This window comes from Phaethon aethereus (genome assembly GCF_964289735.1).
Source record: "Phaethon aethereus genome assembly, chromosome: W".
NCBI lineage: Eukaryota > Metazoa > Chordata > Aves > Phaethontiformes > Phaethontidae > Phaethon > Phaethon aethereus.
In genome coordinates, this window is record NC_138581.1 from 25,233,526 (window position 1) to 25,250,023 (window position 16,498).

The 16,498-nt window shown below is 41.2% G+C and overlaps 1 protein-coding gene across 5 annotated transcripts in view; it reads right to left on the reverse strand.

Annotated features, from left to right (window-relative positions):
- LOC309415240 (adenomatous polyposis coli protein-like) overlaps positions 1 to 16,498 on the reverse strand; it is a gene marked incomplete at both ends in the record, with an annotated part of 135,670 nt that overhangs the window by 18,783 nt on the left and 100,389 nt on the right. For all 5 annotated transcript variants that reach the window (XM_082012704.1, XM_082012702.1, XM_082012703.1 and 2 more), the window contains 2 exons: positions 2,039 to 2,137; positions 12,571 to 12,675. In XM_082012704.1, coding sequence (XP_081868830.1) covers positions 2,039 to 2,137; positions 12,571 to 12,675 — 204 coding nt within the window. The remainder of the gene's footprint in view (positions 1 to 2,038; positions 2,138 to 12,570; positions 12,676 to 16,498) is intronic.

The following is a 16,498-nucleotide window of genomic DNA, read 5'->3' on the forward strand; positions in this document are numbered from 1 at the left end:
AGTTCGTGAAGAACTGCAGCCTGTGGGAAGGACTCATGTTGGAGAAGTTTGTGGAGGACTGTGTCCCATGGGAGGGACCCCACACTGGAGCAGGGGAAGAGTGTGAGGAGTCCTTCCCCTGAGGAGGAAGGAGTGGCAGAAACAACATGTGATGAACTGACCACAACCCCCATTCCCCATCCCCCTGCGCTGCTCGGGGATGGAGGAGGTAGAGAAAATCTGGAGTGAAGTTGAGCCCGGGAAGAAGGGAGGGGTAGGGGGAAGGTGTTTTAAGATTTGGTTTTATTTCTCATTATCCTACTCTGATTTTGATCGGGAATAAATTAAATTAATGTTCCCAAGTTGAGGCTGTTTTGCCCGTGATGGTAATTGGTGAATGATCTCTCCCTGTCCTTATCTCGACCCACAAGCTTTTTGTTATACTTTCTCTCCCCTGTCCAGCTAAGAAGGGGAGTGACAGAGTGGCTTTGGTGGGCACCTGGTGTCCAGCCAGGGCCAACCCACCACACACATATTTTAATGTTTTCCATTAAAACTGTTTCAAATTAACCAATGAATTTTTGATATGTTGAATGATTTTCATATAGGTCCGATTATTTACAGCTAATGCAAAATTGAAGAGTTAATTTAACACTTTCTTCAAGTTTACAGGGATAAAACCAATGGAGCAAACAAATGCTCATTTAATATATACAGTATAAAGTACTAAGCATTTGTCCAACTAAATCAAGCTATGAAAAACCAGCATCACACATTTAACTCAGAGCAACCAAATTTCAAATTAAAAAATAGCAATTTTTGAGTGGTTCCTTTGGCTGCCATATAATATAGTGGTCAATGCACTATTTGGTTTGTCTTTTGCATTCTGTTTTCTTCAGTAATAGCTTTAGATTGAGAAATTTGGTTTGGTTCTTTTAGTGAACTTTTAGTAGAACAATATGATGTACAAGGTAATATTAGATACTATCTAGAAACCTCAAACTCCTAAAGCCAAGAATACAGCAAATTTCAAAATCATAGCACAACGTAAAGAAACTATCAAAGGGAATTGCAAAGTAGCAGTGGGTGTGCTTCTTTAAAATATACCAACTAAGGTAGAAATGAGACTTGCAGACTGTTATACAAAGTTTTCTAATAATAACTACAGTTTTGCACTGGTTACCAGACCAATCAACTTTTTTATTTGGTTTCTTCAGAGGCTATTCTAATGTCTCTGAAGATGAGTACATTAGTACAGAGATTAGCCCTTTTTTCCTCTCTTCATGCTACTTGTATATCTTGAGTACACTTGCTATTGTATATCAAGCTTCATCTCTATTTTTTAGTAACTTTTTAGAATACATTGCAGATATATAAAAGTTTGCTTCAAAAGATGGAAAGAGTACCTCCTATTTCCATTGAGAAAAAGGAAGTTGCAGCTAAGGAGATCTAGGTTAGATAATAAAAATTTTAATAGCAAAAACTGAAAAATTGATAGAGATTGCTTATCATTAAAGCTTTTACCAATAGGTTAGACAGCTTTCACGTGCTGTCAAGAATGCTTTTGATAAAATTAATGCATTACTGGGTGATATATTAGATGATCTCCTCAAAGTCCCTTCACATTTCCGATTTTCAATGATTATTCAATTCAAATATTTTAGTCATGACAAGCATTTTCCATTCTCCATTATTCTACATCGTATTATGTGAATTACTATAGAGACAAGGAACAGACATTTATTACCATCAAGGGCTTACGTAACTTTACTTATTTACTTATTTATTTGTTTGTTTATTTAAATTTCTTAGCAACACCATCTGTTTTGAGGACTCAGCCTCCAGTAAAGTATTCCAAGAACTGCTTTTAAAAGGGTTAGTATTCATAATGGATTATGCATCAACATCACAAGTTTTTTAGGTACTCAAATAATTTCTTGCAATCAAATTTTCCTTATTGATCATTCAGCTAATATTGGCACTATTGGCAGAGACAATGAGGATATTGTATTAGCAAAAATGTAGCATTAGCAACCTGTGGTTTGTAATCTTCGGTTACCTTGGTACCCAGATGATTCGTCAGTCTGCGAGGAACAGAATAGTTATTACTAGAGTCCATAACACTGGCTGTCTCATGGTCCATTCGAGCAGCAGAACCCTAAAAATTTAAACAACAGCTCAGTATAACACAAAGTTTAACTGCAATACCAACTATTGCCTAAATCAGTTTCAGCCTTGGATGATGAAATCATATTTATAATAATGAACTATCAGCATGTATTTTGGTTGTTAGGTCCCCCCACCCCGACATGACTTAGATGTCACTGTTAATCTGGATTTTATCATCCATTTTTCCCCTAAATTCAACCACAAAGAAGTTATATTTTCAATTGAAGTCTTTTATAATTATTTTCACCAAGAAAAAGGAGAACTGGACTTGGCAAAAAAATGAATTATTATTTTTACAGAGGGAGAAAAAATGTAGCCTCTACTTTTAGGTCAGATTATATAGTGAGTAGGAATAAGCCTGTACTACCTTCAGAACACCATCAGATATGCAGGAATTGACAAGGAAAGAGATTCATCTCAACAAGGAGTAACCTACTTGAACTTGTCTTTATCAAAAGCAAGTCATAGGTGGATGGATCTGTTCTATTTTTTAATGAAAAGCTATAAAATATGCTGTAATTATTTGCTGTTATTTCTCTAGAAACTATGGTAGACAGCATGTTTCTACCTATTGTAACACCACCCAGTTATTAACATCTTTGTCCTTTTTTAATCTATTTTGTGTACTTACACCCCCCCTTTTATCTTCTCATGCTCTTCTTTGGAGTCGTGTTTTTGTGTGTGTGTGTGTTTAGTTCTTTTTCATCTGCTTCCTGTCTGTGAAGTTTCCTTTACTATGTCCCTCTCTCACAAGAAGATTCTATTCAGTTTGAGGCACTTAAAAATACATTTGAATAGCATACAATTTAAGGGAAAATTGTTCTATTTCATTGCTGTACTGCATAAGCTTTATTTTGTCTCATAATTGAACTGAGTGCCTTCTTATATTGAAGTTTGCCCAACATTCCATTGTCCTGAGCCTGCATCACTATATTAAGTGACTTTTTCCTGTATAAGCTCTAATAGAAGGAAGACACAATTTCCTAAGAGTTCTTAATCATTTATATACACCTAGGTGAATATGTTACCCACTGTGTTCAAAATAGGTGGTAAAATGATAAATATTTATCTGGAATCATGTGATTGTCCTCTTAACAAAACAGCCTAAATAAAAAATAAACTCCAGAAGTTGAAAAATTACTTCATATTCTAACTGTTAAACACTAACTGTGAAGGAATCACAGAGCAAATTCCTACAAAAATCATAAAAATTACTGGACCATATCAGTGACATTTAAAAAACAGTCATTGTCCTGGTTTCAGCCAGGATAGAGCTGGTTTTCTTCACAGAAGCTAGTGTGAGACTGTGTTTTGGATTTGGGATGAGGAACTGTTGATAATGTGCTGATGTTTTGGGTTGTTGCTAAGCAGTCAAGGACAGTCCAGCTTCTTGTGCTGGCCTGCCAGCGAGCAGTCTGGGGGTGCACAGGGAGCTGGGAGGGGACACAGCCGGGACAGCTGACCCAGACTGGCCAAAGAGATATTCTCTACCATCCGACGTCATGCCCAGTACATAAACTGGAGTTGGCCGGGGGGCGGGAATCGCTGCTCGGGGACGGGCTGTCGATCACGGGGTGGTGAGCAATTTCTGTATTGGGCATCACTTGTTCTTGTACATTCCTTTGTTGGTATAATCATTGTTGTTTCCTTCTTTCTTTCTGTCCTATTAAACCATGTTTATCTCAACCCACGAGTTTTTTTTCCTAATTCTCTCCCCCGCCCCACTGTGGGAGGGGGAGTGAGTGAGCGGCTGCGTGGTGCTTAGTTGCCGGCTGGGGCTAAACCACAACAGTCCTTTTTGGCGCCCAAAGTGGGGCACGAGGCTTGAGATAATAACGGTTGCAGGTCACAATATCAGTTTATTTGATTTGCATGATGCTCTCGTCTTTGTTGTACATGTTAAGGATTGGTGTTGGTTTCTGTGGGCTGCTGTACTCACCTGCGAGTTTTGTTTTTAGAGCACTGACCTTGAGCTTAATGTGGTATCATCTGAGCTCTGTACTAAAGCCGTTACTGTATTTTGGCTACTGTCTTGTGGAGACAATTAGCAATTATACTTCTGCCTCTGAAAGGCTTTCTATGGAGGAAATGCAGAATGGTACCTTTGCTACCCTCTATCATAATGTTTCCTCCTTCATCACAATAATTTTTCCGTATTTTGAACACCCTTGGGTAGTTAAAATACCTCTATTGCTACTTCTGAGGAACATTGTTTCGGTTTTGTCTAAGGTTGGCAAGCAATTTAAGAATATCACCCGGAGATCTGCCCCAAGGCTGGATAGTTATGAATGGCAGGGTGTGTGGAACAGCATGGGCAAATGCCTGGGGCGGTGGGCACCTCCGGTGTTTTGGAACTTCACTCCCAAACAAGTGCAGAATCCTGATAAACTAGCAGAATATTTGGAAGAAGTATGCTGTCAGCCTGGCAGCTCCAAGGAGACACAAATCATTGCCATGTGCTGGGGCCTGGCCCATGCCTACCAAGCTCTATTTAACACTATGCAAAGGGGAGAGAGGCTCTCTGGGTCTGGCAGGCACTGTGACTACTCCAACCCCTGTGGCAGGCACTGTCACTACTCCAACCCCTGCAACAGGCACTGTAGCTACTCAGACTGTTGCAGCTGAACCAGAGAACCAGCCCATCCCGGTATCAGTTGCCCCTATACAAAAGAAGAAATCTTGGAAGCGGAAGTCAGCTCGTTTAGTAAAGGATGAGGAAGATTCTGCTAAGAAGGAGGCAGAGGAAGAGAGTGAGGAGGCAGAGTGCTCTGAAGCAGGGCCATCACAAGCACGGAAGAGGTCATCACTTGAAGAGGAGGAGGAGGAAGAACTCATAAAAGAGACAGTAACTACCCGATCTCTATCCCTGAGTGAATTGCGAGATATGCGAAAGGATTTCAGCTGTCGTCCAGGTGAGCACATTGTCACCTGGCTGCTCCGATGCTGGGATAATGGGGCCAGTAGCCTGGAATTAGAGGGTAGGGAAGCCAAGCAGCTGGGATCCCTTTCTAGGGAAGGGGGCATGGACAAAGCAATTGGAAAAGGTGCACAAGTCCTCAGCCTCTGGAGACGACTCCTGTCGGGTGTGAAGGAAAGGTATCCCTTCAAGGAAGATGTTCTATGTCACCCAGGCAAGTGGACCACCATGGAGAAAGGTATCCAGTACCTGAGGGAGCTAGCTGTGCTGGAAGTGATTTATGGTGACTTGGACAATGGACAATGGACAATCATCCAAAGATCCAGATGAAGTCTATTGCATGTGACCTATGTGGCGGAAGTTTGTATGGAGTGCACCATCATCAGCCAACTCATTAGCAGTAATGGCCTGGAAAGACGGAGAGAGACCAACGGTGGATGAATTGGCTGGCCAACTCCGGCAATACTCCTGGGCATAGACTATCTCAGGAGAGGGTATTTCAAGGACCCAAAAGGGTACCGGTGGGCTTTTGGTATAGCTGCCTTGGAGACGGAAGAAATTAAACAGCTGTCCACCTTGCCTGGTCTCTCAGAGGACCCTTCTGTGGTGGGGTTGCTCAGGGTCAAAGAACAACAGGTGCCGATCGCTACCACAACAGTGCACCGGCGGCAATATCGCACCAACAGAGACTCCCTGATCCCCATCCATGAGCTGATTCGTCGGCTGGAGAGCCAAGGAGTGATCAGCAAGACTCGCTCACCCTTTAACAGCCCCATATGGCCAGTGCGAAAGTCTAATGGAGAGTGGAGACTGACAGTAGACTATCGTGGCCTGAATGAAGTCACGCCGCCACTGAGCGCTGCCGTGCCGGACATGCTAGAACTTCAATATGAACTGGAGTCAAAGGCAGCCAAGTGGTACGCCACCATTGATATTGCTAACGTGTTTTTCTCGATCCCTTTGGCGGCAGAGTGCAGGCCACAGTTTGCTTTCACTTGGAGGGGTGTCCAATACACCTGGAATCGACTTCCCCAGGGGTGGAAACACAGCCCTACCATTTGCCATGGGCTGATACAAACTGCACTGGAACAGGGTGAAGCTCCAGAGCATCTGCAATACATTGATGACATCATCGTATGGGGCAACACAGCAGAAGAAGTTTTCGAGAAAGGGAAGAAAATAATTCAAGTCCTTCTGAAAGCTGGTTTTGCTATAAAACAAAGTAAAGTCAAGGGACCTGCACAAGAGATCCAGTTTTTAGGAATAAAATGGCAAGATGGACGTCGACAGATCCCAACGGATGTGATCAACAAAATAACAGCTATGACTCCTCCAACTAGCAAAAAAGAAACACAAGCATTTTTGGGCGTTGTGGGTTTCTGGAGAATGCATATTCCAAATTACAGTCTGATTGTAAGCCCTCTTTATCAAGTGACCCAGAAGAAGCATGATTTTAAATGGGGCCCTGAGCAACGACAAGCCTTCGAACAAATCAAACAGGAGATAGTTCATGCCGTAGCCCTCGGGCCAGTCCAGGCAGGACAAGATGTTAAAAATGTGCTCTACACGGCAGCCGGGGAGAATGGCCCTACCTGGAGTCTCTGGCAGAAGGCACCAGGAGAGACCCAAGGTCGACCTCTAGGGTTTTGGAGTCGAGGATATAGGGGATCTGAGTCCCGCTATACTCCAACTGAAAAGGAGATATTGGCAGCATATGAAGGAGTTCGAGCTGCCTCAGAAGTGGTTGGTACCGAAGCACAGCTCCTCCTGGCACCCCGACTGCCGGTGCTGGGCTGGATGTTCAAAGGGAGGGTCCCCTCTACACATCATGTGACTGATGCTACGTGGAGTAGGTGGGTCGCGCTTATTACACAGAGGGCTCGAATAGGAAACCTTAATCGCCCGGGAATCTTGGAAGTGATCATGGACTGGCCAGAAGGCAAAGATTTTGGAATATCACCAGAAGAGGAGGTGGCGCGTGCTGAAGAGGCTCCACCATATAATGAACTGCCAGAGAACGAAAGGCAATATGCCCTGTTTACTGATGGGTCCTGTCGTATTGTAGGCAAACATCGAAGGTGGAAAGCTGCTGTATGGAGCCCTATACGACGAGTCGCAGAAGCTGCTGAAGGACAAGGTGGATCAAGTCAGTTTGCAGAGGTGAAAGCCATCCAGCTGGCTTTAGATATTGCTGAACGAGAAAAATGGCCAATGCTCTATCTTTATACTGACTCATGGATGGTGGCAAATGCTCTGTGGGGGTGGCTACAGCAATGGAAGCAGAGCAACTGGCAACGCAGAGGCAAGCCCATCTGGGCTGCTGAATTGTGGCAAGATATTGCTGCCTGACTAGAGAATCTCGTCATAAAAGTACGCCATGTAGATGCTCACGTACCCAAGAGTCGGGCCACTGAAGAACATCAAAACAACCATCAGGTGGATCAGGCTGCTAAGATTGAAGTGGCTCAGGTGGATCTGGACTGGCAACATAAGGGTGAATTATTTATAGCTCGGTGGGCCCATGACACCTCAGGCCATCAGGGAAGAGATGCAACATATAGATGGGCTTGGGATCGAGGGGTGGACCTGACCATGGACGCTATTGCACAGGTTATCCATGAATGTGAAACGTGCGCTGCGATCAAACAAGCCAAGCGGTTAAAGCCCCTCTGGTCTGAAGGACGATGGTTGAAATATAAATATGGGGAGGCCTGGCAGATTGTTGGGATCACCCTGCACATCTCGACCTTAAGGAGAAGGAGCTGTGGTGTTGATCTGCACGGCTCGACCTTAAGGAGAAGGAGCTGTGGCATTGAGAAGCTGGTAAACAGCTGGATATCTGTACAGCTCGGCCTTGAGGAGAAGGAGCTGTGGTAAACAACTAAGAAGAAGCAAGGAAAACAGGAACACCTGCAAGCAGCGAATCCTGACTGTGTGAGAGGCGCATGGACAGCGCGTGATACTTTGTATATAGACAATTGCAATAATGTGTGTAACAACCTGTAACCAATCATGAGTGTGTGCGCAGTGACTAAACAAAGATTATGATATATATTGGAGTCAGACAAGACAATAAACGGCTTCGGAATATAACTCATAGAGTTGTGAAGTCCATCCTTCTCCCGCAGCAAATTGACTATATCACACTTCCACAAACTCGCCAAGGCAAGCGCTATGTGCTTACCATGGTGGAAGCAACCACCGGATGGCTGGAAACATACCCTGTGCCCCATGCCACCGCCCGGAACACTATCCTGGGCCTTGAAAAGCAAGTCTTATGGCGACATGGCACCCCCGAAAGAATTGAGTCCGACAATGGGACTCATTTCCGAAACAACCTCATAGACATCTGGGCCAAAGAGCACGGCATTGAGTGGGTGTATCATATCCCCTATCATGCACCAGCTTCCGGAAAAATTGAACGATACAACGGACTGTTCAAGACTACACTGAGAGCAATGGGTGACGGGACATTCAAACATTGGGATAAACATTTAGCCAAAGCCACCTGGTTAGTCAACACTAGGGGGTCTACTAATAGAGCCGGCCCTGCCCAATCAAAACTTTTACGTACTGTAGAAGGGGATAAAGTCCCTGTGGTGCATGTGAGAAATGTGCTGGGGAAGACAGTCTGGGTTACTCCTGCCTCAGGCAAAGGCAAACCCGTTCGTGGGATTGCCTTTGCCCAGGGACCTGGGTGCACTTGGTGGGTAATGCGGAAAGATGGGGAAGTCCGATGTGTACCTCAAGGAGACTTGATTTTGGGTGAAAATAGTCAATGATTTGAATTGTATTATGTCAATTGTTACACAATACAGTATGTCATTACTACTATGGTTGCTATCTACCATATCAATGGTATTACAGTAAGAATCACCCACACTGATGAAGAATGAGCTTCACTGAAACCAAGCAACGTGCAGCAGTGATGGAAGCAGAACTGGCTTCAGCAGCTTGCGCCCAACAATTCCCTCGAGATTGACATCTTCGACCTGCAGATCATGGACATGGACCGTGCCAGATGACAATCCAACACCACATACCATCTCCCCTGCCCTGAGAGACTGCTATGATGGATGAAGCCCAGAGTCATGGACTGACTGAACTCCACAGACATTTTAAAGTGATGGCCCATGGACTAAGAAAGTGATATCTGTGTGTATATATTAAAAGACAGGAAGAGTAATAATGAATAATTGGAATGTATTGAAAAGTACAGGACCCGGGCATGACGTAAATGGTATGGAATAAGGGGTGGATACTGTCCTGGTTTCAGCCACGATAGAGCTGGTTTTCTTCACAGAAGCTAGTGTGAGACTGTGTTTTGGATTTGGGATGAGGAACTATTGATAATGTGCTGATGTTTTGGGTTGTTGCTGAGCAGTCAAGGACAGTCCAGCTTCTTGTGCTGGCCTGCTAGCGAGCAGGCTGGGGGTGCACGGGGAGCTGGGAGGGGACACAGCCAGGACAGCTGACCCAGGCTGGCCAAAGAGATATTCCCTACCATCCGACGTCATGCCCAGTACATAAACCGGAGTTGGCCGGGGGGCGGGAATCGCTGCTCGGGGACGGGCTGTCGATCGCCGGGAGGTGAGGAATTGCTGTATTGGGCATCACTTGTTCTTGTACATTCCTTTGTTGGTATTATCATTGTTGTTTCCTTCTTTCTTTCTGTCCTATTAAACCGTGTTTATCTCAACCCACGAGGTTTTTTTCCTAATTCTCTCCCCCGCCCCACTGTGGGAGGGGGAGTGAGTGATTGGCTGCGTGGTGCTTAGTTGCCGGCTGAGGATAAACCATGACAATCATGTACAAAATAATGTATACTTTTAATCTACTAACTTTTAATTTCTGGTAGAAATTATAAAAAATAACAGAAAAAAATTCTAGTTATACTGGAATATTTAAACAGTCTCATTTAATTCTCCATTTGAATCCAAAACATATCATGCATATTCCAGAATAAATATTAGCATAAGATACTAAATAAGTACAACTAGAATGTTTTAAATTCACACATTATTTTATTCCAATATATATTTCCTATGTAAATAAGCACTTCTTTTTGCTGTTATGGATGGGAAAATTTGAAAAACGTAAAGCTTAGAATGAAAACTATATTAGAGTTCCTAAATTATTTCACTTTAATAATCTGCAGTGCTATGAATATGGGACAGGACCCTGAGATTTTTACACTGACTGATCCATTAATATCATCTTGACCTCAGACTATGTTCAGAGGATTACAGTTTTCATATATGTACATGCCAAAATTCTCCACTCTTAAATTCAATATACTCATTTTATCCAAGAAGGAAAAAAGATGCAAGTTTGGAGCACTACCTATTAAAGTCCAGCAGAGTGTAGACAGAAATAGCATACTTTTCCTATTGTTTCTAAAAAACGGTATCAGCTTTGATCCAAATAACTATTTCCTTCAAAGCCATCATTTTTGGCCTTACTACTTTGAGGATGCCAGGAGGACCAAATTAAATGCAATTACCTTTCTTACTGGCTCCTAAAGACCGATCTGAAAGAAGTAGTATAAGAAAAGTGTAGCCATTCATCTGAGAAACTGGAAAATGACAGAGAGATGTACCTGGACCCTTCTTGTATAGAACCTTCTCTTTCCAAATCTTTTCCTATCCTTCTACTTTATCATGTTTTCTCTTTTTATACTTTCCTGTCTTTCACTTCTTTGTTGTACTATACTTGCTACTTACTCTGTCAGTCAGGTTGTGTTCCTTATTTTGTGGCACATTTTATTAATAAAATAAAATAAAATAAAATAAAATACCTCATTGAATTCCTTTATACAATTTGCAAAATAAATGTTTGAATAAATTTCACTACAGTGGCAGAATAGTGAGCATAAAGGAACAGAAGAAAAGATAGCTGTAAAATGGTACAGAAAAGGACTTGGTTGAATCCTGAAAAATCCTTTCTTCAATTGGCAAATTTTCAATTAGCATTGCTCATATGACTAAAAAAACAATTAGCCCCACATTATTCAGTTAAAACCTTTTGCACTCCACTTAATAGTGATTGCTCAAAGAAACAAAGTATATTGAGCTGGTTTATCAGAAATAAATGCTATGCCCTATCTATTAAGCTTTCTATCTCTGGACTTGCCCTAAAAGTAAATAATCCTCAGATGTGTCTTAGAACACAGATTCAGAGCCCTAGCTTTGTCAGTCTCCAGGAGGAAAGAATACAAATGTTTTAAACGTTTTAACAAGGCAAAATTCAAAACTGCTCAAAACCTAAACATAAAACCTCAAATGAAGAATGAATGGTCTACTTGCACAATGTCTGCCAAGGCATATGAGAAACCCTTCTTCCTTCCTTGTAAAATATCTGTTGTCTAAAATAACTCCTTATTGATACTGTCAAGAAAGAAAATACAGCCACAATGCATCAATTATTTAAATACATTATGCTTTCAGATCCAAAGCAGCGCTGAATTATTTTTTTTCCCAAGCAATAAAGCTTTCATAAGAATTAGAGAGCCTCAAGCAACTGTTCAGATATAGCAGAGAGAACTTAATTCAAAATGGTGATCAAATATCTTTCAAAAGCAAAAGTATGGGCTATGCTTAATGTTAAATCAAATTAAACACTCAAATCAAACAAAAATTTATATTCTTTCTGATAAATCTTGTACAGGGTACTTTCAGAAGGATTCAAATAATTCTACTTCCTTAAAGCAGCACAAATATTTTATATATTAATTAAATGATCAAATTTATAGTGTGAAGCTTTAAGAGCCCAAATTACTAATGCGAATGTCTCAGCTACAGTTGGAGATTGTGAAGTGAATGAACATTAATTAGTGCATGATAAATAATTAAAGTATTTTTAGCCAAAGAAAAAGGTCTCAAACTTGCAAAAATATTAATATGAAAAGATAAGTAAAGAAGAAACTAATGAAGCCCTCTAAAAACAGTACTGCATTTCACTAATAAAAGGAATGAAAATGAAAGATTATTTAAAAGCATTTATATAATCCTTCAGCACACTTCCAGGAGACGAACTCATTGATAATACTGTTTCAAAGCTTTATCTAAAATAGTATTAACAAAATATTAATGATAAACCTGCCATTTGATTTTCATTTTTAAAATCATAGATATTTCAGTGATAATTTCTCAAGAGAAATTTTGAGCAATTTCCCATAATTAAACCATACTTCTAATGTTACAGCTCACCTCGAATAAAATACATTTTCTATAGTCATTCTTTGCATTTGTTTCTTAGTATTGGGCTCATTAATCATTTAAATAAAAGAAAATGGCTCCTTGCATTATGGAATGTTTACACTTCATCCTATTAAAATATTTCTTTTTAATAAATACAAGAAATTTTCTCACTTCCAGGTGGAATGAAGTAAAATGTAAATCTTTTAAAAATGAACAGGCATACAAACACAATAAGGTATATACCAAAATATAAGCATTGTACATTTCAAGTATTTAATTATACTATCAACGTAGTAACCAATTTACCTGACCAGTACCAGTAGTTGCTATGCTGATGTCTGCTGTTCCTTGACCTTCATTGTGCCTCTCTGTATCATGGGAACCCGCATCATGCTTGCTTTGAGGTGCCCTCTGTTAATACACGAGTGTATGAAATTATATACAGAAATGAAATTATATACAGAAATGAAGTACACTTTAACATTCAAAGCTCTCTAAACTATAAATGCATCGGTGCTGTATCTTCACAAAGCCATTGAGTAGTGCTTTGTATTTCATAACTCTTAGCCTCAATAATTAACAGCTGAGACAGAGTGTCTTAGAAAAATTGCAAGATGAAAGCAAAGCATGTCCTCTCAGGATTTATAGACCTGCAAGACAAAGGATTTGCTGTGAGACACAGAAACACCATTCTCTACCAGCTGTGCTCACATCACTATCAGAAACATAATAGAATTGGAGCAAAAAACTGTCTTCTCTGCAATGTCATGTGATCTGTGCATTTACTTGGAGACAAGGCTAGCACAGTTAAATTAAGATTCCCATTCAAACACAAACACCTTCTGGGTGAACAGAAGGGTACACATATAGTACAAATGTTTCTACATTTTAATGACAAACAACACAGGAGTAACCACTTTGATGCAAATAAAATTTAAATATCTGCTACTGATCAACCTTATTATATTTTATCAAAATTAATGCAAATGATACAGCAACCTAGTACAGATACATGTTCCAGTTTCTTAAGGTGATCCAATTGTTGATACAACTACATGAAAATTAAACTGCTGTCACATCCACTCAGACATCATGAAATCAACACCAAAAATAGGGCTTTATAAATTTTCTTAATGAAGCAAATAGAATAACTGAGCAGAATACTGTGTAAAGCATCCAACATCATCCACTAATTTGTTTAAAATGTTCCAGTTTTTCAGAATGACATAAACCATTCTGTCCTTGGAACTGGCTTGAAGTCTGAAATTCAAAAGATATTACCTTGTCTCCAAAGCAGGATTATTCTTATAATATTAGTTTTGATGCCAAGCCTCATTTTTCTGGCTCAGAGGCTACTACCGTAACAGACAATATTCTCTTGTATCCCTCTCACTTCATTTGTATAACTATACTTGGTTTATCAAATTCCATTTCTATGGGACTTCAAAATTTTTCTGAGTGGTCCAGCCTATTATAGCATAGTCTGCTTCATCTTGCTTTATGCAAATTTCTCTGTAACATCTAGCAGAAACGTACTTCTCTTCAATGTACATATACTAAAACCTCTTTCTTTACCTGAAAAAATGGTGAACACACTCGTACAGTAATACTGGCATGTACTCTTAATTTGTTTTATTCATATTAAAACATTAGTCTCAAACCCAGAAAATATTTAACATCCAACAGGATTTCAGAAACCAGTAACTAACTGATTAAATACATGTCAGATAATAATTTAGAAATAAACATTGAAAAATGAAATCTATACAGTTTAAGTAATGGAAGAAGATACTTCAAAGAACACAGGAACATTAAACATGAAAAAATTGAAACATAATTAGTGATGTTTTCCTTAATATTAGATTTTTAAGTATGGAAGATGAATAACTACAAGGCAAAACTCTCAAAATATTTTAGGAGATAGAGTGTTGTTATTCTTTTAAACCTGATCTGTAGTTTTAAAACTTACCATCTCTATCAGTGTGTATGAAATTGTTATTGCTGCTAATACAATGACTAAAGAAATTTTGGTTCCCAAAACAACAGAAGGACCCAGTCAAGATAAGTCCTGTTGTACTATCCGCTGAATACAGTATAAGGACTCTCCCTGTCTCAAAGTACTTTCAATCTTGAGTAAAGTGATGAGTTTGACATAAAATCTAGATCTAAGCCTCCAATATAACACAGGACAGAACTTTCCAAAGAGTCATTAGATAACAATAGTTTTTAATCCCATGAAGAAAGCAGCATTCCAAGTATCTAGAGATGAAAAGGTGAATCGTTCATCAGCAAGGCTCTGAATCACTGTGTCGCCCAGTTGATGCTTTTTATATGTTATTCTTCCAAGAACAATTCCGGGTTTGGGGCCTGAGGAGTGGGGGAGAGTAATTTATTAAACAGTTTTGATGCATCTAGAGAACAAACGGATCTATTTCATTCCCTGGCAACATAAGCAGAACTCCCTCTGACATTCTCTGTCCCTCTCTTACCATTCACATTACATGCAATTTATGAAAGAGGTGGCTTCCCATTTCCAGAAAAAGCTCTCAAAAGTATGCCATGACAAAAAGTAGTCAACATAACACCCAAATTAATTTATAATTATAAAGAAATTATTTACAGTTACTACCAGGGCTCACCTCACCTTAAATGCATGTTTGCAGTCATAACATGCATAAACAAGCACATACTTTACTGTCACATGAGCCATCAGCAGAGCTTCAATGTGAACATGTGAAGTTCACAGAAAACTTTTTACCACTTGTGTTACTGGAGTAATTTGAAGTGAGAAGCTTTGTGCATACCGACCCAAAGGAGTTAATAAAACAGAGCCAGCAGATAATTGGTGTTGATTGAAAACTGATGCTTCTACTTATTTTATTTGTCTTGGGAGTCTTCCAATTTACAAGAAGGGCATGAGGGAAGATCCAGGGAAAAAACAGACGTGTTAGTCTAACCTCAGTACCTGGAAAAACTATGGAGAAGATCACAGAATCACGGAATCATTAAGGTTGGAAAAGACCTTTAAGATCATCAAGTCAAACCATCAACCCAACACCACCATGTCCACTAAACCATGTACCAAGTGCCACGTCCACACATTTTTTAAACAACTCCAGTGATGGTGACTCCACTACCACCCTGGGCAGCCTGTTCCAATGCTTGACCACTCTCTCCGTAAAGAAACTTTTCCCAATATCTAATCTAAATCTCCCCGGCGCAACTTGAGGCCGTTTCCTCTCGTCCTATCGCTAGTTACTTGGGAGAAGAGATCAACACCTACCTCGCCACAACCCCCTTTCAGGTAGTTGTAGAGAGCGATAAGGTCTCCTCTCAGCCTCCGCTTCTCCAGACTAAACAACCCCAGGTCCCTCAGCCGCTCCTCATAAGACTTGTGCTCCAGAGCCCTCACCAGCTTCATTGCCCTTCTTTGGACATGCTCCAGCACTACTACCTTCTTGTAGTGAGGGGCCCAAAATGGAACACAGTATTTGAGGTGCAGCCTCACCAGTGCCGAGTACAGGGGCACAATCACTTCCCTACTCCTGCTGGCCACACTATTCCTGATACAGGCCAGGACGCTGTTGGCCTTCTTGGCCACCTGGGCACACTGCCGGCTCATGTTCAGCCGGCTGTCAACCAGCACCCCCAGGTCCCTTTCCGCCGGGCAGCTCTCCAGCCACTCTTCCCCAAGCCTGTAGCGTTGCATGGGGTTGTTGCGACCAAAGTGCAGGACCCGGCACTTGGCCTTATTAAACCTCATACAGTTGACCTCGGCCCATCGATCCAGCCTGTCCAGATCCCTCTGCAGAGCCCTCCTACCCTCCAGCAGATCAACGCTCCCACCCAACTTGGTGTCATCTGCAAACTTACTGAGGGAGCACTCAATTCCCTCATCCAGATCATCAATAAAGATATTAAACAAGACCAGCCCCAAAACTGAGCCCTGGGGAACACCGCTTGTGACTGGCCGCCAACTGAACTCTGTTCACCACAACTCTCTGGGCTTGGCTGTCCAGCCAGTTCATTACCCAGTGAAGAGTACACCTGTCTAAGCCATGACCCACCAGTTTCTCCAGGAGAATGCTGTGGGAGATGCTGTCAAAGGCTTTACTAAAGTCCAGGTAGACAACATCCACAGTCTTTCCTTCATCCACTAGGCGGGTCACCTGGTCATAGAAGGAGATCAGGTTGGTCAAGCAGGACCTGCCTTTCATGAACCCATGCTGGCTGG